General features: G+C 36.3%; 2 protein-coding genes and 1 non-coding gene across 6 annotated transcripts in view; 1 reads left to right on the top strand and 2 right to left on the bottom strand.

Annotated features, from left to right (window-relative positions):
- On the top strand, positions 1-18968 carry Armc10 (armadillo repeat containing 10). 3 transcript variants are annotated; one of them, XM_027926367.3, is made up of 6 exons: positions 3-393; positions 4849-4994; positions 8799-8933; positions 11611-11787; positions 16035-16106; positions 17178-18968. In XM_027926367.3, the coding sequence occupies exons 1-6, from the start codon at positions 255-257 to the stop codon at positions 17430-17432; spliced, it is 924 nt and encodes a 307-aa protein (XP_027782168.2). In that variant the 5' UTR covers positions 3-254; the 3' UTR covers positions 17433-18968. The 3 variants fall into 3 exon arrangements, with proteins under 3 accessions (XP_027782169.2, XP_027782168.2, XP_027782167.2); XM_027926366.3 differs by having other exon boundaries at positions 4-393; positions 4846-4994; XM_027926368.3 differs by lacking the exon at positions 16035-16106 and having other exon boundaries at positions 1-393; positions 4846-4994.
- Positions 8046-8118, bottom strand: Trnaa-ugc (transfer RNA alanine (anticodon UGC)). The gene has a single exon. It is a non-coding gene; the product is annotated as a tRNA-Ala (tRNA).
- Positions 18948-24737, bottom strand: part of Napepld (N-acyl phosphatidylethanolamine phospholipase D) — a 38722-nt gene continuing 32932 nt past the window's right edge. For both annotated transcript variants that reach the window (XM_071613346.1, XM_027926281.2), the window contains exon 5: positions 18948-22910. In XM_071613346.1, the coding sequence (XP_071469447.1) occupies positions 22764-22910 (147 nt within the window). In that variant the 3' untranslated portion in view covers positions 18948-22763. The remainder of the gene's footprint in view (positions 22911-24737) is intronic.

The following is a 24737-nucleotide window of genomic DNA, read 5'->3' as shown; positions in this document are numbered from 1 at the left end:
CCAGTAAGTGTCGCCCGGACGCAGCGATGCAGCTTCTCCAGGAGTCAGCTCCCCGCCCCGCCTGGTGGAAGCTCGGGGGACCAGCGGGGTCGAGTGGGAGGGTTTACGATTTAACAGTGCCGTTTCCGGGAGGCGGAGCTCAGGCACCCATTTTCTTTCTCTTGCCGAGTTGAGATCGACTCGCTGCTGGGCCCCAGTGCTTTGGAGACCCCACGTCGACCCCCTTGAGCAGCCTGTCCGGGCCCGGCCGCAGCATGGGCGGCGCGCGGGACGTGGGCTGGGTTGCCGCAGGCCTGGTCTTGGGCGCCGGCGCCTGCTACTGCATTTACAGACTGACCCGCGGCCAGCAGCGGGGTAGCGGTGGGCGCCGGCTTCGCCCTTCGCGGTCCGCAGGTGAGGTCGCGGGGTGCCCTGCAGATGGTTGGGTACCGGTATAGGGGCCATCCCGGGCCAGGATGGAGGCGAGGACGCCACGGCTTGTGTGATTTCCCTGTCCTTGGAGTAAAAGAAAGGGCCGAGCTAGAGAGAGAGGAGTGGCTAGTGAAATGCCAAGAGACGATCCGCCCTGCCACCAGGGCTTCCCAGCTTACACTTCTTTGTTCAAAATCTGGAGTTGGAAAATTTGCCCAAACTTTTGTACTTGCGATCGGCGACATAGCAGAAGACCAGGTTTCTCAGAAAATCAGGAGAGGTTTCAAAGCAACCTGTGCGTTGCTTTGCCTGTCATTTTAAAGCTGGTTCTGGGCCTTTGTGTTACCAAAGGCATACCCCGATCTAGGGAGGGGTGTTGGGGCCCTGGAGCCCTAGAGGGAAGTTTGCAGCTGCCTGATAGAATCTACACCAAAGGGGCAGTTCTGCCCTCACTTGGCCCAGCACACAACTCTTCTTTCTAGAGTTGCTTGAGGATTAAATGAGGTAAAATATGTAAAGTGCTTACTGTCAAGATGATCCACCGTCTCGCAACTTGGGAATGGGGGTGTGTATTGTTTATTGGAACAATTGTCAGCGCGAGGCACACTCCCCCAGCAGACATGATGAGGTTTCTGTCTAAAAGCTGATTAAATCCGTACATTCAGAATTCTAACAGCTTGCTCTTAGTCCAGATCATGGAAACTTTTGGAAAATAATTAAAATCTTCCAACCAAGAAACTCTTCCGCAGATGTAATGAACCAAACAGCTTTATTATTGAGTAAGCATTAAGACATATTGCCTCGAACATCACAGGCAGTCTACTAATGGAATTCCAAGACAGAAGGCCCACCTCTATAACCGGCCATATACAACTCAAGATAAATAATAGCTTGTCCTTAAGAAAGAAAACTTGACAGCACAGTTTTTACATCACAGATTCATTGATAAATTGGGTGGTTATGTGTGTTAACTAGTTGCCTTGATCCAGAAAGGGGAGGACCTTTGTGATAAGCAGGTAGTTAAAAAATGGAAGCAGGTGCCTAAGCTAAGATCCCCTCACAGAACTGAGGGGATTGGTGTTCATCTTGAATGTTTCCATTTCAAGGTGATGGCTCCCAAATCTTTTAAGAATAACTGTCCTTGGATTGTAAAACTGGCATTTACTTTTTTAAAATTTACATTTCTATCAAAGGGACAAAGGATTTAAAATTACAAATGTGCTCAAGGAAATGTTCTAAGAAAAGTGAGTTGGGTGTCTCTTGTCACAAGGAAAAGTGATTGAAGTGTGTATTTACCCTTAGCCTAATCTGTGGACTCTTGTGTCAAAGGTATTTCTGTGTAAATAATTGGGGAGTTTACCTGGACCCAAATATCTTCTCACTTATCCAGATTCAACCTGGTGAACTCTGACAATGTTTAGTTTTTTGGACAAAAGGGAATGAATCATTACTTTAGGTCAGACAACTTTAAAAATAAATTGCTCAGAGTCCTTTCTTCCTGAAACTACACCTCTATTTTTTTATTTGTTCTTTTTAGATATACATGACAGCAGAGTGTTTTTTGACATATTATAAATACATGGAGTATAACTTATTCTAATTAGGATCTCATTCTTGTGGTTGTACATAATGTAGAGTTTCACTGGTGTTGTATTAACACATGAACATAGGAAAGTTATGTCTGATTCATTCCACTGTCTTTGCTATTCCTGTCCCCCATTCTCTTCATTCCCCTTTGTCCAATCCACTAAACTTTTATTTTTTTCACCTCTGCCCCCACCCCTTGTTGCATGTTAGCATCTGCATATCAGAGAGAACATTGGACCTTTGGTATTTTGGGATTGGCTTATTTCACTTAGCATGATAGTCACCAGTTCCGTCTGTTTACCAGCAAAAGTCATAAAGTCATTAATCTTTATTCCATTGTGTATGTATACCACATTTTCTTTATTCATTCATCTGATGAGGGGCACCTAGTTTGGCTCCATAGCTTAACTATTGTGAATTGTGCTGCTAAAAACATTGATGTGGCTGCATCACTGCAGTATGTTGATTTTAAGTCCTTTGAGTATATACTGAAGAGTGGTATAACCAGGTCAAATGGTGGTTCCATTCCTAGTTTGTTTGTTTGTTTTTAGCAATCTCCATAATGCTTTCCAGAGTGGTTTTACCCATTTGCATTCCTACCAGCAAGGTATGAGTTTACCTTTTTCCCCCACATCCTCTCCAACAAATACTGTTGCTTATATTCTTGATTATTGCCATTCTGACTGAAATGAGATAAAATTTCAGTTTTAATTTGCATTTCTCTAATTGAACATTTTTCATTTATTGGTTGATCATTTGTATTTCTTCTGTGAAGGTAATTTGCTTTTTGGTGTTAAGTTTTTTGCGTTCTGGATATATCCTGGAGGTTAATGCTGTATCTGAAATGCAGGCAGCAAATATTTTCTCCCATTCCATACCGTCTCTCTTCATGCTCTTGATTGTTTGCTATGAAGAAGCTTTTTAGTTTGATATTGTCCCATTTATTCTTTTTTTTAAAAAAATAATTTTAGTTGTAGATGAACATTATACCTTTATTTTATTTATTTATTTTTATGTAGTACTGAAGATCAAACCCAGGGCCTTATATATGCTAGGCCAGCACTCTAACAATAAGCTACAACCCAAAACCCCATTTATTGATTCTTGATTTTACTTATTGAACTTTAGGTGTCTTCTTGAAGAAGTTGCTTCCTAAGCCATCATGATGGAAAGCTGGGTTTACACTTTCTTCTAGGATCTCTAGTCTATGCCTAGGTCCTTGATCCACTTTGAGTTTTTACACCTTTATTTTTTAAAAGGCTTGAGAAATACTCATTTTGTTATCATCACACTTAAAGTTTGAAGGGTGATCTTTTCTTTTTTCTTGAAGTTTAAGCAATTTGTAATTCCTGTACTGTTAAGACTGTTAGCATTGAAAAAATATGGGGGGTCATTCAACAGTCTCATACAAAAACCTGACAGAGATAGCATGAAAAACTGTAAATCTGTCTCAATTATGAATAAAAGTAAAAATCTTAAAGTATTAGCAAATCTATCAGGAATTAAAGAAATAATACATATACCAAGGCCAGATGGACATACAAGGAGAATTCATAGCAAGGAAAATATGTCATTTATTGCATTAGTACATTAGAAACCACATGGTGATCTCATAAACATAATTTGATTTGTGATAATATTTCTGATTTTTAAACTGCAGCCAAGTTAGGAATAAATAGAAGGAAATGTGCTTAAGTTGAAGAGTGTTCATCAGAAACCAAAGGTAGGGTTGGGGATGTAGCTCACCAGTAGACCACTTGCCTAGCATACAAAAGGCTCTGGGTTCAATCCCCAGTAAAAAGAAAATGATACAAAAAACCAAAGACAAATATATTTAATGGTGAAACATAAGTAGTATCACTATTAAATTCAAGAACAAGAGAAGTATGACTACTATCATAGCTATTATTCAACATTGTCTTAGAGTTGCAGCCAGCTTGATAAGAATGAAATGTGTGAATATTAGAATAGAGGCAAAATTATGATTGTAGATGACAATTTTTATTTGGAAAAATCCAAAATAATTAACTGAATAACTATTACAAGCAATAAGTTTAATAAAGTAACCTGACTATAAGGTAAATATACTTTAGTCAGTAGCTTCTTATATATACACATTGTATACAAGAATTAAATATAAATTTAATTAAAAATATTTTAGTCACAGTATCTATAAGACTTTTTTTTTTTTTTTTTTTTTTTTTTTTTTTTGGTGCTGGGGATTAAACCCAGGACCCTGTGCATACAAGGCAAGCACTCTACCAATTGAGCTATATCCCCAACCCAATATCTATAAAACTTTAAAAATTAGGATTACATTTATCAGAAAGCTTGTATGATGATAATTTTACTTCTGTCATTACCACAAGTAGGACTATTCATTACTCTAGCATCCCAGTCATGTTCCTTTAAAACATACAAAAATGCCACACAGGCAGTGTGCTTGAGTTATTATAAAATTATACTCAAAAAAGTTCTACTTAATGAAAACCTATTCTGTAACTAACCAATGACATGGGGGAAGTGTTACTTTAGGTAGGCGAGCCTGGTTTTTAAAGGAAGAAACAAAATGCTATCAGTATTAGGGGTGTATCTTATTTGCACACAGTGTCTTACTAATAGACATAGACCAAATGTCCATTTCACATCTATGAGCTTCAGTTTCCCACTTATAAATTGTAAATTTCTTCTTTCTAGAGTTGCTTGAGGATTAAATGAGGTAAAACATGTAAAGTGCTTAAAACTGTGCCTATCATCAAGAGTGTGTGTTGAATCTGTTTTTAAAATTAAAAAAAAAAATTCATGTTGATTTTAGATGAATTTTAACTAAATTTTCTTCTCATGCAGAAGACTTAACCAGTGATTCATGTGATGATGTTCTAAATGCTGAACAACTTCAGAAACTCCTTTACCTGCTTGAATCAACTGAGGATCCTGTAATTATGGAAAGAGCCTTGGTCACTCTGGGCAATAATGCAGCCTTTTCAGCTAACCAAGTAAGTACCCTCATTCAGCAAACAAGCTCCTTCTATTCTTACACACTAGCAATAATTGTGACCCTAGAAAAGTTACTTAATCTCCTAGAGCCTCAATTTTTTATGCCTACAACATAATGTTTGTTTACTTCTAAAAACACAGCCTAGCAGTAATATGATTATTAATATGTTGCTAGATCCCTATGAAGCTGATTACTGGCATTGCATATTATAGTAAGTTTATCCAACATTTATCAGTGTTAGCAGTGCTTCAATAAAACAATAAAAGCATCTAACATTTAAGTACATTCTTTAAATTGTGTAATAGATCTTTGCAGTATGGTTCTGATGCAGATGGTCCCTGGATCACTCTGTTAACTCCTAAATCAATGTAAGTAGCTTTTACAAGTAGAGACTTAACACCAAGACTAAAGAGCTTTATTTGAATACTTCCTGTTCCTCCTCCCTGCTTCCCCATAGAGAACAAGTCAAAACATTTTTATAATTTTTTAAATATCATGCCATTTGTTAACATCATAAATGCAAGGATATTCTGAATTTATACTTTCAGTCCAGTTTTCTCCAGAATGACAGAATTTACTGATTTTTAAGGAGATATACAAAATATTTATACATTATTCTACTATTTCAGTTGCAAGTGACAGAATCCCGGTTATTTTAAGCTCAAAAGGGAAAATATTGGACTTCTAAGAATATCATTGGCATCAGGCACAATTGAATCTAGCTCAAGGTTGTACTTCACCTTTTGGCTTTGCTTTTGCCAGCTTTTTATGTATTGGTCTTTGGCCCAGAAAGATTTGCTTCAATGAATGGAAAGAAAGCCGTTAGCCTCTTAGGCCTTCATCCTTATGGCTCATGATCCAGAATGTAACATTGTTCTCCCAGGATTAGGTACCTACCCTTTGGATCAGTCTCTGAGGCAAAGGACCATGGACCATGATTAGTGAGGCCTGGCTTACATGCAGGATGTGTGTGCCACACTAGCAACACAATTAGACAGTAAACACAGTTGGCCAACAGTCTCACCAGGGGACTGTGTGGAATAGAGGAGGTACCAGTCTGACCCAGTGGGAAAAGGAGCACTAGTCAATAAAAGAGTAGATGGTGACTAAATTGTTAACTTGCCTGTATTTGAATATTTCGATGCCATAGTTTCCTATCCTTCTGAAACAAGTTGTAGTCAGAGTGGGTCAGTAGCCACTGGTGAACAAGTATTCCCTTGAGCAATGGCAATCATTGCTCCTCACCATCAATTATAGTGCCTAGATGTGCTTTAGCAGTAGTCATGGTGCTTAAGGATCTTTTATGACAGACTTCATGTAGCATGGTAGCCCTATAAGAATATGCTGTTCAGTGACGTAGCCCTATTAGTTTGTGTTAAGCACATTCTATGATGTTTGCACAGTGATGAAATAACCTAATAAGCCATTTCTCAGAACATGTCCCTGTGGTTACATTGCATAACTACACAGAAAAGGGCGGGGGCACTGTTTCCTAGTAATAGCAAGTCCTTCAGAAAACCTGGAATTGCAGAGGGAAGTTTCTTTTTCTACAATGCTAAGCTCACCTTTAACATAGAGTCCTGGCAATTTGTAAAAAGTAGATGATGGCAGTCTTTTTTTTTTTTTTTTTTTCCTGACAGAATGGCATGTCTGGCATGAGAAGAGTAATTTTCAGCTTATTTTTCTTATGAGAATTAAAGCAACTGATAACTTCTTTCAATCTTGGGACCAATGACACATGGTAACTCAGGGTGGCAATTAATTATGCAAAAAATCGAATGGTTTTTCCTCAGAAAATCTGGGCACCACTTTCCAAACTGTGTGAAACTCTAATTCTGCAAGATATTAATGTATTGCTTTGACTTCCACCACTGAAAAATGACCCTTTTGTGTATAGTTCACAGAACTACACTAGTCATTACTCCCTTCTTAAGAGATTCCCACTGCACATGAACATGTTACTGCCTCACAGTAAAAAAACGTTTTCCCTTGTTATACCCAGAGTTCCCCAAAGTCACATAATTATTGAACCCCCCCCCTTTTTAATGAGACATCTGTTAACAACTTGAAGGACTCATGTTCCAAAAAATACACATTACAGACACTGTATTCTAAATCTTAACACTTTTCCAAGTTTGCCTGTAATAAAGAAGTCACATAACTCATTTCAAAGTAAAATAATTTTATTTGTTAACTGCTTCAAAATCATTATAGTAACTGCAAATCTTCATTGTATAACTATAGTACAAATAATCACATATCTTGATAATTTTATTTTCAATTGCTTTTCTTTACCCACAGAATTATGTGTAGACAATGGGGTCATCAATAGACAATAGTTGCTGGGCACAATGGCATGCTCCTGTAATCCCAGAGGCTTGGGAAGCTGAGGTAGGAGGATCATGAGTTCAAAGCCAGCCTCAGCAATTTAGCAAGGCCCTAAGCAACTCAGCAAGACCCTGTCTCAAAATAAAATATTAAAAGGGCTGGGGATGTGGTTCAGTGGTTGAATGCCCCAAAGTTCAATCCTTGGTACCCAAAAAGGAAAAAAAAAAAAAAAATAGACAATAGTTGTATACTATGTATTGCAAAAAGGTAGAAGAAAGGATTTCAAATATTTTCACCATAAAGAAGTGATAAATATTTAAAGAAATAGTACATTTAACCTGGTTATGATGAACCCAGCCTAATTCCATCTTAAGATTGGGAGCCATCTTGACACAAGGTCATGAAAAGTTCAGTTCTGTTTACTGTAAAATAACAAGATTTCTATTTGGCCTGACCACACTTTGATGTTTTAAACTTGCTTGGAACTCCTGCTTGTGCTTTAAACTTACCCATGCCTGGCTCTCCCTGACTCTCCCTGACCAGATAACAACCCTCCCTGAAATCTCAGCTGCTCCTCATTAACTTTGATATTGGTAAGGAACAACCATAGCATGCTTTAGCTCATTTGAAGGAGGCGGGGCATGAGCCTGGAAAGGTAGGCAGAGTTTACTCTGCTATCCAGCAACCTTCAGTGGCTGCTGCTGCTATTTTTTTTTTTTCTTGGTGGTGCTGGGGATTGAACCCAGGACCTTGTGCATGCAAGGCAAGCACTCTACCAACTGAGCCATATCCCCAGCCCAAACTTTGATACTGGAATATGAGTTTACTTCCCACTTTGAGATGTTAAGCTATATAGATCATTAACCTGCTGTCTGCCCTTGTATTACGCTTATCAGAACCCTGTCAGCTGTAAGCTTCCAAGATACTCACCTTTGTAATTTTTCTTTTAGACCAGAGGCTGTCCTCTGGCCCTGTATTTGGGATAGGCAGTCACTGATCAGCTCTCTTATGTACACAACATAAGCTTGCTTTAATTTGGTTTAAAATTGGAGTGGGTGGTCTTTTCTTTGCAAGGTGGGTTTAACAATTACACAATATATAAATGTATCAAAACATTACAAAGTATTCCATTAATATGTACAATTTTTGTTTTTATGTAAGAGATTATAATTTTAAAAAAATATTAGTTTTTCTTAGAAAGATTTTTTTTTTCAGTTTTAGGTGGACACAATATCTTTATTTTATTTTTATGTGGTGCCAAGAATAGAACCCAGTGCCTCACGCACGCTAGGCGCGCATGCTACAACTTAAGCCACATCCCCAGCTCCAGAAAGATTTTTATATGGGAAAGTATTTCTTAAAAGTGACTAACTTTTTTTTAAGTGATTAACTTTTGTATTTGTAGATCTGCACACAGTTCAGTGAAGGAGATGTATATTGAAGTTATGGTCCTGTTTGTTTCCCCCCCTTCTAGGCTATTATTCGTGAATTAGGTGGTATTCCAATTGTTGGAGACAAAATCAACAATCCAAACCACAGTATTAAAGAGAAAGCCTTAAATGCACTAAATAACCTGAGTGTGAATGTTGAAAATCAAATCAAAATAAAGGTAAGCTGTCTGAAATAAAAAATATATAAGGTTTTCTACATATAAAAGGGAAAATAATAAAATAGTAAATAATGAAGCTTCATTAGACTATCCTGTATAACTTCATGGCAAGAATTAACTTCAAAGGAATAGAGAATAAAGCAGAGGAGGGAGGAACCTGAACTAGTCTGAAAGAAGTACAAGAAACTTTTATAATTGGAGTTCAGTTTAATGCAAAGGTGCTAAAAGAACCAAGCTAGAGGGGGTGGGGTTGTAGTTCAGTGGAAACGTACTTGCCTGGCATGTGTGAGGCATAAAAATAAATAAATAAAAAAGAACCAGGCCAGAATTAGAAAACTTCAGAAGGACTAAATAAAAAATTATATGAATTGAATTCAACATTTATTGAACAACTGCTTTGTAGTACAGAGTATAGGCATGAATAGAATACTTGCTCTAAGAAAGTCAAGGTGGGGTACGGCAAATCCATAAATATTTATGATTCAAGGCAGAAGATGATGGATTGCTTTAAGGAAGGATAGGTAAAACATTGTTGAGTACATGGAAAGGAGAGATTGCCATCCAAAAATATCTGTAAGAGGTGGAATCTGACCTGGCTCTTAGAGATATCTAAGGTGTCTATAGGTGGAGATGAAGGAGGAGAGAATTTTTTTTTTTTTAAACAAGGAGAGAATTCTAAAAGAAAAGAATTAGTTGAAGTGGGCACAGATCCAAAAATTACTGAGCTGCCCCATTGGGTAAGCTTGTTACTAGAATTGAAATGGTAAGAAGATTCATATACAATGAGGATGGAAATATTCAACACATTTTAGTAAGTGCTTTGAAAGACATTGGCATCTTATAAAAATAGGTGACTTATAAACAACTAAAAAAAGGTCACTTTTTTAAAAATATTTTTATTGTATATGGACACAGTACCTTCATTTTGTTTATTTAGTTATTTATGTTGCTCTGGGGAACGAACCCAGTGCCTCACACATGCAAGGTAAGTACTTTACCACTGAGCCACAATCCCAGCCCCTAAAAAAATGCCACTTTTAAAGGATAGAGTATGTAATAAAATTGTAAGCAGTGAAAGCCAGTTGACTTGTAGATATAATTTAGAGCTTAAATGTTTAGATTAAAAATTCAATCTCTTTATTGTCATTACTCTCTTTGGCAACATGGTTATATTTATTTATTTATTTATTTATTTTCTTTAAAATGGCTAATTGGAATGTTGGTCATTTCTTAGCACTTCAAATTAGAAAATTTTTCTTACTAGTTTTAAATTTTAGTGGAGTTTCGATTTAGTAATGTGAATATCAATTTTCTGTGAAACATAATTTTTCTAAGCTAGAAAGATCATGGCCATACACTGTTTTTCTGAAAACAGAATTTCAGAAAACTTTTCATCATACTGGTTTTGTTCTCCCATGTGTGAAATAGGAGTATTACCAGCATTACATTCATTACTTTTGGCCAGTGGTGGTTAACAACAATATGAAGGGATAAATACGTGTGCACGCGCGTGCGCACATGCTCGCGTGTGCATGCACGCTTACATATAGATAGATAGGTAGAAAGATAGACAGATAGATAGATGTATATAAGAAAAATAAGAAAAACCTTTGGCTAAATATAATTTTGCTCTGCTTTTTTTTTTTTTTTTTTGGTACCAGGGATTGAACCCAGGGGCACTCAACCACTGAGCCACATCCCTAGCCCTAGTTTGTATTTTATTTAAAGACAGGGTCTCACTGAGTTGTTTAGCACCTCACCATTGCTGAGGCTGGCTTTGAACTCATGATCCTCCTATCTCAGTCTCCCAAGCTTCTGGCATTACAGGCATGTGCCACCATGCCCTGCTCTGCTTACTTTTGGTAGAAATAACTCTAAAGAAAAGTTCTACTTCATGTTGTTCTCCCATTCTTTACTTCTGAAATGGTGAAGTTCTTAAAACCCTTCTGCTAAGTTATTTACCATGATACAAAATGGCTTTGCATATCTTCCTCCCTGAACTTATTGTACCCAGACCAGTTTTAAAAAGTGGATTGAATTGGGAGGCTCCCTTCAAGAAAGGCCACTGGTGTTCAGAGCATGATCTCTGGACTTGGACATTGTCCCCCACCTGCTAGTTGACATTATACAGGGTCCTAAGCTCCTTAAAGACTTTAAAGTCTCTGGATGTAAGTTAACCATTATAACCCCCACCTCATTAAAGTTGACTTCAGGATTATATGAGGTGTATTTTTAAAATGCTCAGCGCAATGCCAGGAATTAACAAAAGCAGCTTTAAAATGTCATCAAAGTTTGAGGGCTGGGTAGAAATGTCATCTTTGGCCAGGTGCCTATAATCCCAGCAGCTAGGGAGACTGAGGCAGGAGGATAGCAAGTTCAAAGCCAGCCTCAGCAAAAGCGAAGTACTAAGAAACTTAGTGAGACCCTGCCTCTAAATAAAATACAAAATAGGGCTGGGGATGTGACTCAGTGGTCGAGTGCCCCTGAATTCAATTGCCGGTATCCATGTCCCCCCACCCCACCAAAAAAAAAAAAAAAGGTCATCTTTGTTTGAGGGCTGGGTAGACATGTTATCTTTTTTGAGGAACCAGTTTCATCCTGAACAGTTGCCTTACTCCACTGTGAGAAAAGTTTGGGAGATTTGAAGATGCTCACTTTTCGCCACTTCTGCCTTCAGATATACATCAAACAAATCTGTGAGGATGTCTTCTCTGGTCCCCTGAACTCTGCTGTGCAGCTTGCTGGACTGAGAGTGTTAACAAACATGACTGTTACCAATGACCACCAGCACATGCTGAAAAGTTACATTACAGACCTGTTCCAGGTGTTACTTACTGGAAATGGAAACACGAAGGTAAAAAAAAGAAAATGAAGTGGTTATTACTTGAAGGTGAAAGAGCTATTGCATTAGCTTATTATTATTATTATTATTATTATTATTATTATTATTATTCTAATTTGTGCATTAAGCTTGTTAAGATTGACATCAAAGCCAGGCACAGTGGCTCATGCCTATAATCCCACCAGCTTATGAGGCTGAGGCAGGAGGATCATGAATTCAAAGCCAGCCTCAGCAAAAGCGAGGTGTTAAGCAACTCAGTGAGACCCTGTCTCTAAACAAAATACAAAACAGCGGTGGGGATGTGGCTCAGTGTCAAGTGCCTCTGAGTTCAATCCCTGGTACCTAAAAAAAAAAAAAAAAAAAGAGTGACATTGAAAGCCAGGTGCAATGGCACCTGCAGAGACTCAGGCGGCTGAAGCAGAAGGATTACAAGTTCTAGTCTAGATTCTGCAATTTAGCCAAGACCCTGTTTCAAATAAGAAAATGTGTGTGTGTGTGTGTGTGTGTGTGTACATGTGCACGCACACACACACACAAACCTTATATATGTATAAAAGTTTTTTAAAAAAAAGAACTGAGGATATAGCTCATGGTAATGCACCCATGGGTTCAGTCCCCAGTACCAAAAAAAAGATTGACATTGAATTTCCAGGCCATCTATGTTAGGTTGATGTCTCTCAGAAAAGAGAATGTTTAGCCAAGATTATTAAAAAGCTTTGACTGGGTCTAAGAAAGTACATTATTTTTATTCCCTAATATTGAATTGCAAAATTAACTTGTGAAAATGATTCACTGTTTCACGTTTCTGTAGATCAATATTCATTAGATTTCCTGCGAATCAGTGAAATTACCTCTTACTAAAGTGAAGTAGCTATCTCCCCCCAACCACAAATAGAAAAATTGTGATTAACAAGAATCTGAGTAATAGTGGTAGTTCAATTTTTTACTTACCTCAGGGTTAACAACATTTTTTTTTCATCCGTTTGTAGAAAATTTTTCTAACACCACTTTAAACAGTAGTAAATGAAGTGAATTAGGTAGGAAAAATAATGCAGTGCTTCACTTTGTCCAGTTCTGCAGATGTAGGAGGCAACAGAGGTGGGGCTGAATTAAGTAGGCTCTCTGAGCTGCTCTCTGAAGTTTCTTGAGTAAATCCCCTGTTAGTATGATTCTCATCATTGTCATTTTTCAAGACAAGACTGCATAAAACAGAATGTAGACTAATCAAATATTCTCATAAGTTAGGTTGATGGCTCATTGGGGTTTTACTATATTGATCTGTGTTCTCTGGGATAGTTGAGAGAGAAATGCACAGTTTTAGAAGGACCAAATATGAAGCCATACTCCTAATGTCCTGCTGTTGCTGCAGTAATTTCTGAGGTTATCAGGATGTGATTATCGGACAACCTCACTGTGGTCTGTTTTTGAGGTTTTTGTGTGGGCTTTTCCACATTTCCCACAGCCAAACTTATTTAGATCTGGTCCAAGATTTACCTATAGGCATTCAAAATTAAATGTAAAGGCTAGGGATGTAGCTTAATGATACAGAACTTGTACCTCAGCCCCACAAAAAAATAAAAATAAAAAAAATATAGACCTAAGAGTTAATCCTCTTTCAGCAATATTGCTACATCCCCAGGCAATTTCCAACATGCATGCTCCTATCAACACTCTGTCCAGTGAAGCAAGATGACTTCCAACCTATGAGGACTCATGAAAACACTCTTCCTTCTTATCCCATGGTGTGGTTACTACAAGAAAAACCTCTTCTCAGTCTGTCTCTAGCTGCTTTACCCAGAATCCCAGGAGAAACTCTGGTTGAGTGCAGAGCCAGGCAGGTCTGGCCTTGGGTCTGTATGTATCTGTCTGAGACATAGTTTGTGTTTTAATGCAATTTATAACTTTCAAAAAGAATCACATCACAATAGTATGTTTTATTTTTCCATTATATTGCCTATAATCTCTGGGACTGAGAATTTATTTCTTTTTTTTATTTTTGTCACCTGGGAACCTTTCCACTAATCTTAAATTGTTTCCCCATAAAAATCAAATTTTGGAGTCATATGTATCTATTGTAGATATTTTCTTAGTAAATAACCACCAAAGTGGCTTTTTCAAAATCTTTCTTTGCTTAAGCCTTGATCTCACTGTACTTTAATGACTTTTGGGCACACCATTCATTTATAACAAAATACAAATAGTGGAAGGTTAATTAAAATAAATTCTGTGCTTGCTATATCTGCAATGAGGGGGAAAAAGCTAGCAGCTTAAAATAAATGTCCTATAGTCACCACAAGATGGCACAGATGACAAGAGGGAAAAACAGGACTTTGCCTTTTCAAACCAAAATACAGTATGTATGTGTGTGTGTATATATATATATATATATATATATATATATATATATATTTCCTTAACCTATAGTTTTCCTCTAACTTTATGTTATTTTCTTCCTGTTTAACTAGTTTTCCCTAATTTTATGTTATTTTCTTCCTGTTTAACTCTCTTCTACATAGGATAGCAACATTACCTTTTAGTACAGAATAATAATTACCTATTGCTCTTAATATTCCCTGGTATACCTGCCCTCATTTACTACTCATGAGCCTTTTTGGATTTGATTGACTTTATCCAGGCTTATGTCATAGGTGCAGGACCATCTGTTTAACACCTCTTGTTCCTGTTTTCCTAATTCATATTTCACTGACATTGGAGCCAGGTGTTTTCCCCCTAACATTTATTCTTGGTATAGACAGTCAGTTAGACAGATTAAATCTCACAGTGACCCCTGCCCCCCGAAGTGCATTAATGAGTCAGAAATCTCCTTTACTTAACCACCTTATAAGGCCATGATTTAATAAGAGTATCTGTTTGGAGAACTTGATCTCTGTGTATCCATTTAGTAGTGACCTACTAAGACAGCAGCTTTTGTTTTTACCTTGTCCCCATGCAGTAATTTTATAAAAATACAATTTGCTGATAAAAGTAAGGTTAAGCAAAGCCTTATATCCTTCTCCTTCTCCTTAACAAATAATTAGTATGTACATGATCAAAGGAATTGTAAGCATTCAGTATAGGATATGGGCATAAAACACAGAAAGAAAACACTAAAACTTCAGTAATCACTGATCTAAGATCATTTCTGGTCTTAGAAATATGAGGGAACTTCTTTCTTTGTACCTTTTTGTACATAAAACTATTCTAGGACTGAAGGTGTAGCTCAGTTATGGATCACTGCCTCGCATGTGTGGCAGCCCTGGGTTTGATCTCCAGCACACACACACAAAAAAATCTACAACAAACATCTATTGCCTTGGTAATCAAAAAGTTTTATAAAATAAGCATCCATGTTCTTGCCTAGATTTAGTAAAAAGAACTTCTTTTGCTTTTTCCTGACTTTAGTACCCTCTTCCTTCTTGTTTTAATTTCAAATCTCTCATAAAAAGTATAAGGGCTGGGGTTGTGGCTCAGCAGTAGAGTGCTCACCTAGCACATGTGAGGCCCTGGGTTTAATCCTCAGCACCACATAAAAATAAATAAAGGTATTGTGTCTAACTAGAACTAAAAAAATAAATATTAAAAAAGTATAGTTTAGTTTTACAAATATTTAAAAGGGAAATTGAATTTAAATATTATTATTCTTGATTTTTCAGAATTAAGTGGTAAGAATGCTGGTATTTTATGTAGTCAGCTATTAATTAACATTTGTTTGCTAGTTATATCACTGTCCTATATTGCAAAATATTTTTCACATAAAAATATAATATCAAAGTCAAAACCTAATTTTTTTAAAAAGGCCATATTATTTATTTAATCTTGGTAACCAAACTATTGAAAATTTTTCATTCTTTCAGTAGAAATGAACTAAGCTTTGAGAGATTTGTTCCAAAGATCCCATTTCATTATACATATTTCACATTTATTTCTTATAAAAATCATTTAACATATGTGAAGCCACATTTTAAGAGTGTTATGTGTGTGTGAGTGGGGATTGTAAAGACATTCACAATATTCTTCCTGTCTCAATAGTGTAGTTAGAAAAGTAAAGGTTAAAATAACACTGCTCCCTGCTAACTGCTGACAGTGATGCCAAGTGTTCTGAGTTCAGAGAGAGAGACTTCATGGAGTAAAGAGAATTTGAGCCAGGCCTCAAAGCACAGGCAAGAATTTAAGGAGAACATGGTAAGAGGATAGATAACATGGTAGGGACAGAAAAGTCATGTTTATTGGTCTGAAATAAACTAATATTCTTATTTCAGGTTCAAGTGTTGAAGCTGCTTTTAAATTTGTCTGAAAACCCAGCCATGACAGAGGGACTACTCAGAGCCCAAGTAAATAGATTACATACTTATTTTGTAAATACACTTATAAATTATGAGATTTGGACAAATAAATCTGGAAAGATTTATCACAGAATGTTCACAGAGCTTATCTCTGAAGAACAATATTAAGTTGTTGCTTTATTATTATTCTTTGTATACATGAATTTCCTAATTTTCTGTAACAAGCATATTTATTTTACTTTTAAAAATAAGTTTTAAAGGTTCTTCGTAGGAATAATAAATTATAATTTTTCTGTCAGCCCAATTTTGGGTAGGGTACACTATGACATCACATATCTTTTATACTTGGTTTCTTTCTGTGCACATGTGCCTTAGCAATACTGAATCCCCAGAATGTATGTGATAAATGTGGGGCTGAAATCCATGACATACCAGTGAGTACGTGTGTTATCCTAGAGCTTATGGTGTAGTGGAGACAAAAATATGTAATAAATGAACAAGATAATTTAAAAGCTGTTGAGTGTTCTGAAGGAAGCAGAAGTGGTGCTAAGATAGAATAGAGTTCATTTCCTGCAGAAAAGGAACCATCTGGTTCATTTGCTCATCCCTATTCTCTAAAATTATGCCAAAATTCTTGATTTTGTTGGTGTGAGCAGTAAATATTTGATGAGTTAATGAGTTCTCATGAAAACTGTATGATGGATCCTAAAAAGAATATGGATGTTTCTTCAAATTACTACATTCTGGGATTCCAAGGAAATCATTCTTTAGCTAAAACACAAAACCTCTTCTCTCTTTTTTCTTTTAAAGAGAGAAGAGAGAGAATTTTTTTTTAATATTTATTTTTCAGTTTTCAGTGGACACAACATCTTTATTTTATTTTTATGTGGTGCTGAGGATCGAACCCAGCGCCCCGCGCATGCCAGGCGAGCATGCTACCGCTTGAGCCACATCCCCAGCCCACAAAACTTCTTCTCATTAGTATATAACATAAGGATGCCTAAGATTTTACATGTGTAAGTTATTCAGTCAGGGTTAATTTTCTGTGACAGCATTTTAAAAATGTAAAATATTCAATGCAGTGTTAAAATATGACAGTGATACTGCTTCCTCTTCCAGGTGGATTCATCATTCCTTTCCCTTTATGACGGCCATGTAGCTAAGGAGATTCTTCTTCGAGTACTCACACTATTTCAAAATATAAATAACTGCCTCAGAATGGAAGGTCAGTTAGCTACTCAGCCTCCTTTCTCTAAAGGTTCATTGTTTTTCCTGTTATATGGAGAAGAATGTGCCCAGAAGATGAGAGCTCTAGTTTATCATCATGATGTGGATGTGAAAGAAAAGGCTCTAACAATAATACCAAAATTCTGATTGGTTGATCATATTTTTCCAAAGAGTAATGCAGTCTGGAAGTTAATACACCAAAAATTATTTTCCATTTTCCTTATAGAGGGATCCTTTCAGCTATTGAATGTGAGCAGCAAATATCACTTTTCATCTTTAACACAGTACAGGTGAAACATCTCTAATCTGACACAATGCTCAAAATTTGAGATTCTGGAGCATTTCGGATTTGGGGTTTGGGGATTAAGAATGTTTAACCAGTAAGTCTATTATGCAAATATTCCAAAGTATGAAAAATTCCAAATTCTGAAATACTGTTCTCAAGTATTTCAGATAAGGAATACTCAACCTGTATAACTTGCTATGGTTTTCAGGCTTATTTTGGACCATTTATTGATACCAAGTGAATATAAGAGCTTGAACTAAGACCAGTTATTTCACTATATGCTGAGATATTTTAGTTATTTCCTCTACATAAACAGTAACCTTCTTTTTTTTTTTGGGGGGGGGGGGGGTATTGGGAATTGAACCCAGAGTGCTTAACCACTTAGTCACATCCCCAGTACCCCACCCCCTGCTTTTCTTTTTCTTTTTATTTTTTGAGATAGAGTTTCTCTAAGTTGCTGGCTAGCCTGGAATTTGTGACCCTCCTGCCACAGCTTCCCAAGCTACTGGGATTACAAGTATGCACCATCACACCTGGCCCCCTCTATTCTGAACTGATTTGCAGTTACTTTTATGAGACAGCATTGGTTTGTGATTAATTCATTGTTTCTGAACTACCATAGAATGGCCCTGTTTTTTTAATAGCAATGAGATCTTGAGCTCTCAAGTCCACCTGCCAACCCAGCCATACTGCTTTCAAAGGTCTTTTAATTATCAGAATCTGTTCTCATCAGCCAGGCACAGTGACACATGCCTGTAATCCCAGTGGCTTGTGAGGATGAGGCAAGAAGATCACAAATTCAAAGCCAGCCTCAGCAATTTAGCAAAGCCCTAAGCAACTCAGCGAGACCCTGTCTCTAAATAAAACTATTAAAAAGGGTTGGGGATGTGGCTCAGTGGTCAAGTGCCCCTGGGTCTGATTCCTGCCCCCCAAAAAATCTATTCTCATCATTTCTAGATAATGAAAAATGTAAACTTTTAGGGGAAAATGTTTTTTAGTATTCACCCACTCCCCTTCAGTAAGCTAATTGTAAAGATATTACATGTAAAATACTGGGATCAATCAAAATGTCCATCCAGTAGGCAACTGGTTAAATCAATTAGCCAGTCTTTTAAAAAAGAGAAAAATTAAGTGAACCTGAATGTGCTGCTGTAGAAAGACATCCATGAAATATGGTTGCTTTTAAAGTACATGTAAAAGACTGTATGTACATTATGATCCCATGAATGGTTTTTAAATGCAAAATATTTATGCTTATAAACTCCAGGAGCGAGGCTGGGATATGGGAATGTCACTTAACCTATGCATACCTATTTCTACTGTTTGAATTTTTTTTACTTTGATCAGAAATTGTATAGTTGTTTTTTTTTTAATAAAAAGTCACAAGTCTGTACATATTTTCTTCCCTTGACAGTACTTTATTAATTTTATCCATGTTTTACTTGTCTGGAATTACAATATAAAGATTTATTAGTTATTATCTATTTAAATAGTATTTTTATCCCATAAGGTATTTATTAACAATTTGATATATCTGAATGCAGCCAGCTTCTGTAATACTCAAGTTCATAGTCCTCATCATGCTTAGCATTAAGTAAATCAATAGGCAAGCAGAAGCTTTACACTTGTGTACTTAAGACAAAAGCTTTGAGAGTGCTTTAAGTTTCATTTGCAAATATATGGATATAAACCTGTTGCTACAGGAAGTCACAAATCCTTAAACAGAAAAATATGTGTTATCAGGTTTATCCTGATATAAAAATCAACCTTTGAAGAAATATTTTCAGTAGAAAAAGGATGCAATATAAGATGAAAAATGGGAGTTCCCAATGGGCTAGAGTAATAACATAATATGATAGCTAAGAATAATACTTTCATATTGGTGACACAACACAGGTATTATTCCCCAAAAGGCACATGTCTTTGTAACAGTTTTTCTAAAAATCTGTTTCCCTAATAAATGAAGCTGTGTTCAAAATGTGCACATATTAAAAACCAGGATAGGATTTGTATTTAATGTGCTTTAGACACATCAGATTCTAAATCTCCCTGTCTTCTTTTCCTCTCTTACTAGTCTGAATAAGTAATGACACTTCCTAGAGATCACAGCATTAATTATGAAATATCAACATGCTAAAGAAGAGGAGTAACTTTTAACTGTTTCGGAAGAATTCATAATAAATATATACAAATAGATCTTTTCTATATAGGTCATCACATCTTTACCTTTTATGCGTTGTGGGAGTGGTTACTCAGGATTAAACCCAGGGATGCTCTACCACTAAGCTACATCCCCACTTTTTTATTTTTGAGACATGGTCTCAGTAAGCTGCCCAGGTTGGTCGGGAACCCATAGTCCTACCTCAGCCTCCCAAGTAGCTGGGATGACAGGCATGGACTACCACACCCAACACACCATCACTTTTATTAGGAGGTATGTCTCACCAGTGGACCTACCCTTAGGCAGTAAAGTATATCAAAGTAAGCATCCTCAGGAGGCTTGCTAATCAAAGAACATGAAACTTATAAGATAGATTTTAAAGTACAATAATGTATATCAGAAAGTATTATGTATATCAGACTAGACTGAGGATAGAGAATGGATTTGTCTAATTTTTCAAAATTTGTTTTCATTTGCACATAAACCCTTCAAAATGTAGATAAGTGAAAAACTGGAAACCACTCAATAGGGTAGTTGTGACAAGGAACAATGACATTTGATGTACTTAATGAATAAAAATGTCAATGTAAAAAGAACACAAATGGTAATGCACCAATTTAAAAAAAAAATGTGGGGAAAAAAGATGAATGGCAATAAAAATCAAAGCAGGGAAGCCTAGAAAAATAAGGCTGGCTCAATTAAATGGCACTAGAATACAATTTAAAGTGCTTAGAGACTCTGAGTTAAACAGTACATGTGAATACAAAAATAATATTAAGGCCGTTCATTCATGGAAAAGAAATATCTAAGATATGTTTGGATTGCTCATAGCAGAGAGGTAAGAGATGAATTTCAGTTCAAGGAAGATGACCACAAGAATGCTGACTAGTGTTAGGGCAATATGCCTCAAGCTAACCCACCATAACCCTAACATCTGGATTCACATCTGCTTAGAGTGAAAAAGTCTATGTTGTTTTTTTCTTAAGTTTCTTTTTCTTATGGGGAATTTTTGTGCTTTGTGCCCCCAAATCATACATTCACATACTTTATACATACATATACATTGTGTACACATTTCCCCTTGATTGATTTGAACCTTTTAGATAAAAATATTAAATTTTGATAGAGATCGCTTATATTTGCTATTACTCTCCAAATCTACAAAATGAGTGGATTGTTCGGTGTCCTAATATGTAAGCATATATATGCAACATGAACAATATATTATCAAAAAACATTAGCCTATTTTCAGCTTTCAAATGTACCTATCTGTATTAGGCAGTGATATTTTAGGAAATCGTTTTCTCCCTTAGATTTTAAAAGTGCTTTTAAAAATATTTAGGCTGGGGATGTAGCTCAGTGGTTAAGCGCCCCTGGGTTCAATCCCTGGTACCAAAAATAATAAAAAAAAAATATTTATCCTACTTATGTTGGAGGTAGGAGAAAATTATCCTCTTGTTACATGTGAGGAAACTTAGGCACAGTGAGCATAGGTGATTTGTTTCAGGTTACACAGAAAATTCATGATGAAATGAGAGGATTAACATTCAGATTAAGTGGCAATTTTTGGCATGCATACATATGTGCAAATTATAGAGCACTGTAAGTTTGTATATTTGGTGTAGAAAACCTATTCTAATTATTTTGTATGGATAAAGTTTATTTTACTATGTCTACAGATAAGGAACACAGAATAGGCCTCAACTAGTACCTAATACAGCTCACTCCTTTAAGAAGGTTCAGAACAATCAAGTGAATACAGTGCCTTATTTAAGACTAAAACTCAGGTCAGCCAACAACCAGAAATCTCTGTTTACCACTGGTATGCCACACTGCCTTAATAAAAGGTACAGTTATGCTTATAAGTCATTTAATATAAAAATATATGACATCTGAATCATGTAAAACAAAAGTACTTATAAAATAAATCTTACTGATACATTAGAGTTAGAACTAAGAGGGGGGGATGTATATAGAGAAAGTAAAATTTAATTCAAAGTGTTATGGCCTATTCACATTTAAGATCTGCATTTATCTCATCTGTAAAATATTTCACTGTAGCTATATTTGTGCTTAGTAGAAGGTCTCACTTTTATATTAAAAATAGAAAATTTCATAAATCATTTCTCATATCCCTTCCTCTACCCTAGTAAGAGCTTTTAATTTGGAGATTGTAGAGGTGCAGTAAAATATACCCCTCTTTTAAAAATTTAAGTTCATGGTGGTTATGGCTTCACAAGAAATTTAAGATCATGTATATCTTGCCACAATCAATTTTAAAAATCTTTTAAAATGATAACTTGTCCCAAATCCTGTATTTGTATGCTTAATAAAATAAATCACTTTAACATCTGACATATAAGCTAGTCTTGATAGAACAAGAACTGCTATGTTTTTAAGCATGTGGGAATCGATTTTATCACTTATTACCATGTGAATATTAGAAAGATATGAGTGCCTGTGATCCCAGCAGCTCAGGAGGCTGAGGCAGGAGGATCTTGAGTTCAAAGCCAGCCTCAGCAACAGCAAGGCGCTAAGTAACTCAGTGAGACCCTGTCTCTGAATAAAAATACAAAATAGGGTTGAGGATGTGACTCAGTGGTTGAATGCCCCCAAGTTCAATCCCTGGTACGGGGGGGGGGGGGATATGAGGGTATGTATACAGGCGTCTAAAAAAATCTAGATAACTATAAAACCTTGATTCACCTTGTAGAGGTCCTGAAAAAATTAAAAAACAAATGTATCAAGTTTTTCATTATCTCAGAAAATTCTACCACCGCTAAAGTATAATGCTTTAGTAAATAATTTCTATTGCATTGGTTATACCATTAATATAAGATTTTTAAATCCACATTGTCAACTCATTATTTAAATGACTCACTCCTGAACGTTTCTTTTATATAAGCTAGTCATCATAGCAAGTTATTACACAAAACATAAAACACTTGCAGAAGTGTAAATATCATAATATTCATGACTTGCTTAGTCTTGTCATTTGCCTTCAAATTTACATCAAATGATGCTTTTTTCATCAAAAGCTCCTGTGCTCATATTCAAAGTTTTCATCCTCGTTATATAAGTATCTTGATTCTCCATGCTTCAAGACAAAAAAATCTTCAGTCTTAAGTCCATATCTTTCTAGAGCTTCACTCAGTTTCACTGGAGGCTCTAAGTAATGCTGGCAAAGGGCAGAATGAAGAAAAAGAAATTAATAACACATGGTTGGGGGATATTTCAAATTAAACTTCAAACTGAAGTAACCAACAAATCCTTCATAAAACAATTCCCTTTTTAATTGAATTATTAGCAAATGAGTCAATCGTATTTGTTAATACAGTCTGAGTCATTATGATATCAACAGAAATGTCTACTAATAGATAGAAATTAATATATCTAAACAACTGTATATCAAATGTGGTGCCACCTTAGACTGAACACCAATAAGATTATATGAAGTCTGATTTGTTAAAATTTCAATCTATTGTGGAATCTGCTAAAAATGGTATAGAGAATTGAATGTTAACATTTTGAAGCATATAAAAATCTGTGTGTGTGTGTGTGTGTGTGAGAGAGAGAGAGAGAGAGAGAGAGAGAGAATGCTAGAGCAAATATTTTTGGCTGGAGAAGGGCTGATAGAATCAAAACCTCTAGCCACATGTAGAAACTAGTCTGCAGACTGAAAAAGGACCCCCAGAGAAGAGATACAGTGGGTAAGTTTCCCTAGGTCCCTTGATTTCCTCAATTTTTCATAGCTCAATAAAAAGGGAAGACGGCACACAGTATGTTCCAGAATGTTTTCACCCAAATATTTTCCAAATAAGGCGAGTCCACTGAATATTGAATAAAATAGTTATTTATAAATAAATTTAAAAGTATAAAGCTAAATCATGTCATTAGTTTTTGGTGGTGTTTTGTTTGTTTATTGTAGTATCGGGGATTGAATCCAGAGGTGCTCTACCACAGGATCTTGTTCAATTGCCCAGGCCAAATTTGCAAATCTTCTGCCTCAGCCTCCCAAGTCACTGGGATTGCAGGCATGCTCCACCACTGTGCCCAGCTGGTTATTTCTCATTTGGTCTAAGTCTCTACATCGCATAATAGCTATTTTTTCCTTTATTCTAAGGCTTTCCCCCCAACCATCAGACCTGTTAACTTCAATTAGAAAAGGTGTGAAAAAAGGAGTATCATAATCTGATTCGAGTTCTAAAGGTCACTGCCCTCTATAGTGTTAAGCAGATGTAAGGAGCAGAGTGGTAGCAATGAAGGAGGAAAGAAGTGGTCAAATTCTGAATACAGTCTAATGTTAAGTTGATTGTATGTAGGCAGGGTGGGGAGGGGGTACCAGGAGAAGGATGTGAGAAAGAGACGTTCAGATTTTAGCCTAAATAACTGGGCAGATAGAGTTGCCATTTACTGAGATGTAAAAGAAGTTTGAAGGAAGATCAGAAAGTTTAGTTTCAGACCCAAGGGGGGGATGTCAAGAGACAACTATAGATATATAAATGTGGATGATGGTGGAGGAAGGAGGGATATGAGCTAGAGAGGCACAGCAGGTAGATGGTACTTAAAGCTACAAGGCTGGAAGAGATCCTTAAAGGAGAAAACAATTAGAAAAGAAGAGGTCCAAGGACTAATACCTGCAGCCCTCAATGTTTAGGGGGAGGGAGATGAGAAGCTACCAAGAGAGACTAAGAAGGGACAGCCAGTGACAAACAAGGAAAGCCACAAAACATTTCTTGAGGCTTAAAATGCATATGCAATATTCCCCCCTTGCTCACTTGTTCATGTATGACTCTCTTTAAAGGGTTACGAATATCTTTCCACTGACTACTGAAGATAACCAATTAATGGATGGCCCAAAACAGGAACCCACTTTTAGTCTATTTTATACATATAGAAAGGAGATCACTAATATATTGCCAATAGAATTTAACTAAATAATAACCTAAGTCAAGAAATTTCCCTTGCAATTTTTTAGAAAATATTTCAAAATGATCAAATTCTT

Source organism: Marmota flaviventris, chromosome 1, assembly GCF_047511675.1.
Source record: "Marmota flaviventris isolate mMarFla1 chromosome 1, mMarFla1.hap1, whole genome shotgun sequence".
NCBI classification, from domain to species: Eukaryota; Metazoa; Chordata; class Mammalia; order Rodentia; family Sciuridae; genus Marmota; species Marmota flaviventris.
Note: the sequence above shows the minus strand (reverse complement) of the source record. Positions and strands in the feature narration are given on the sequence as shown.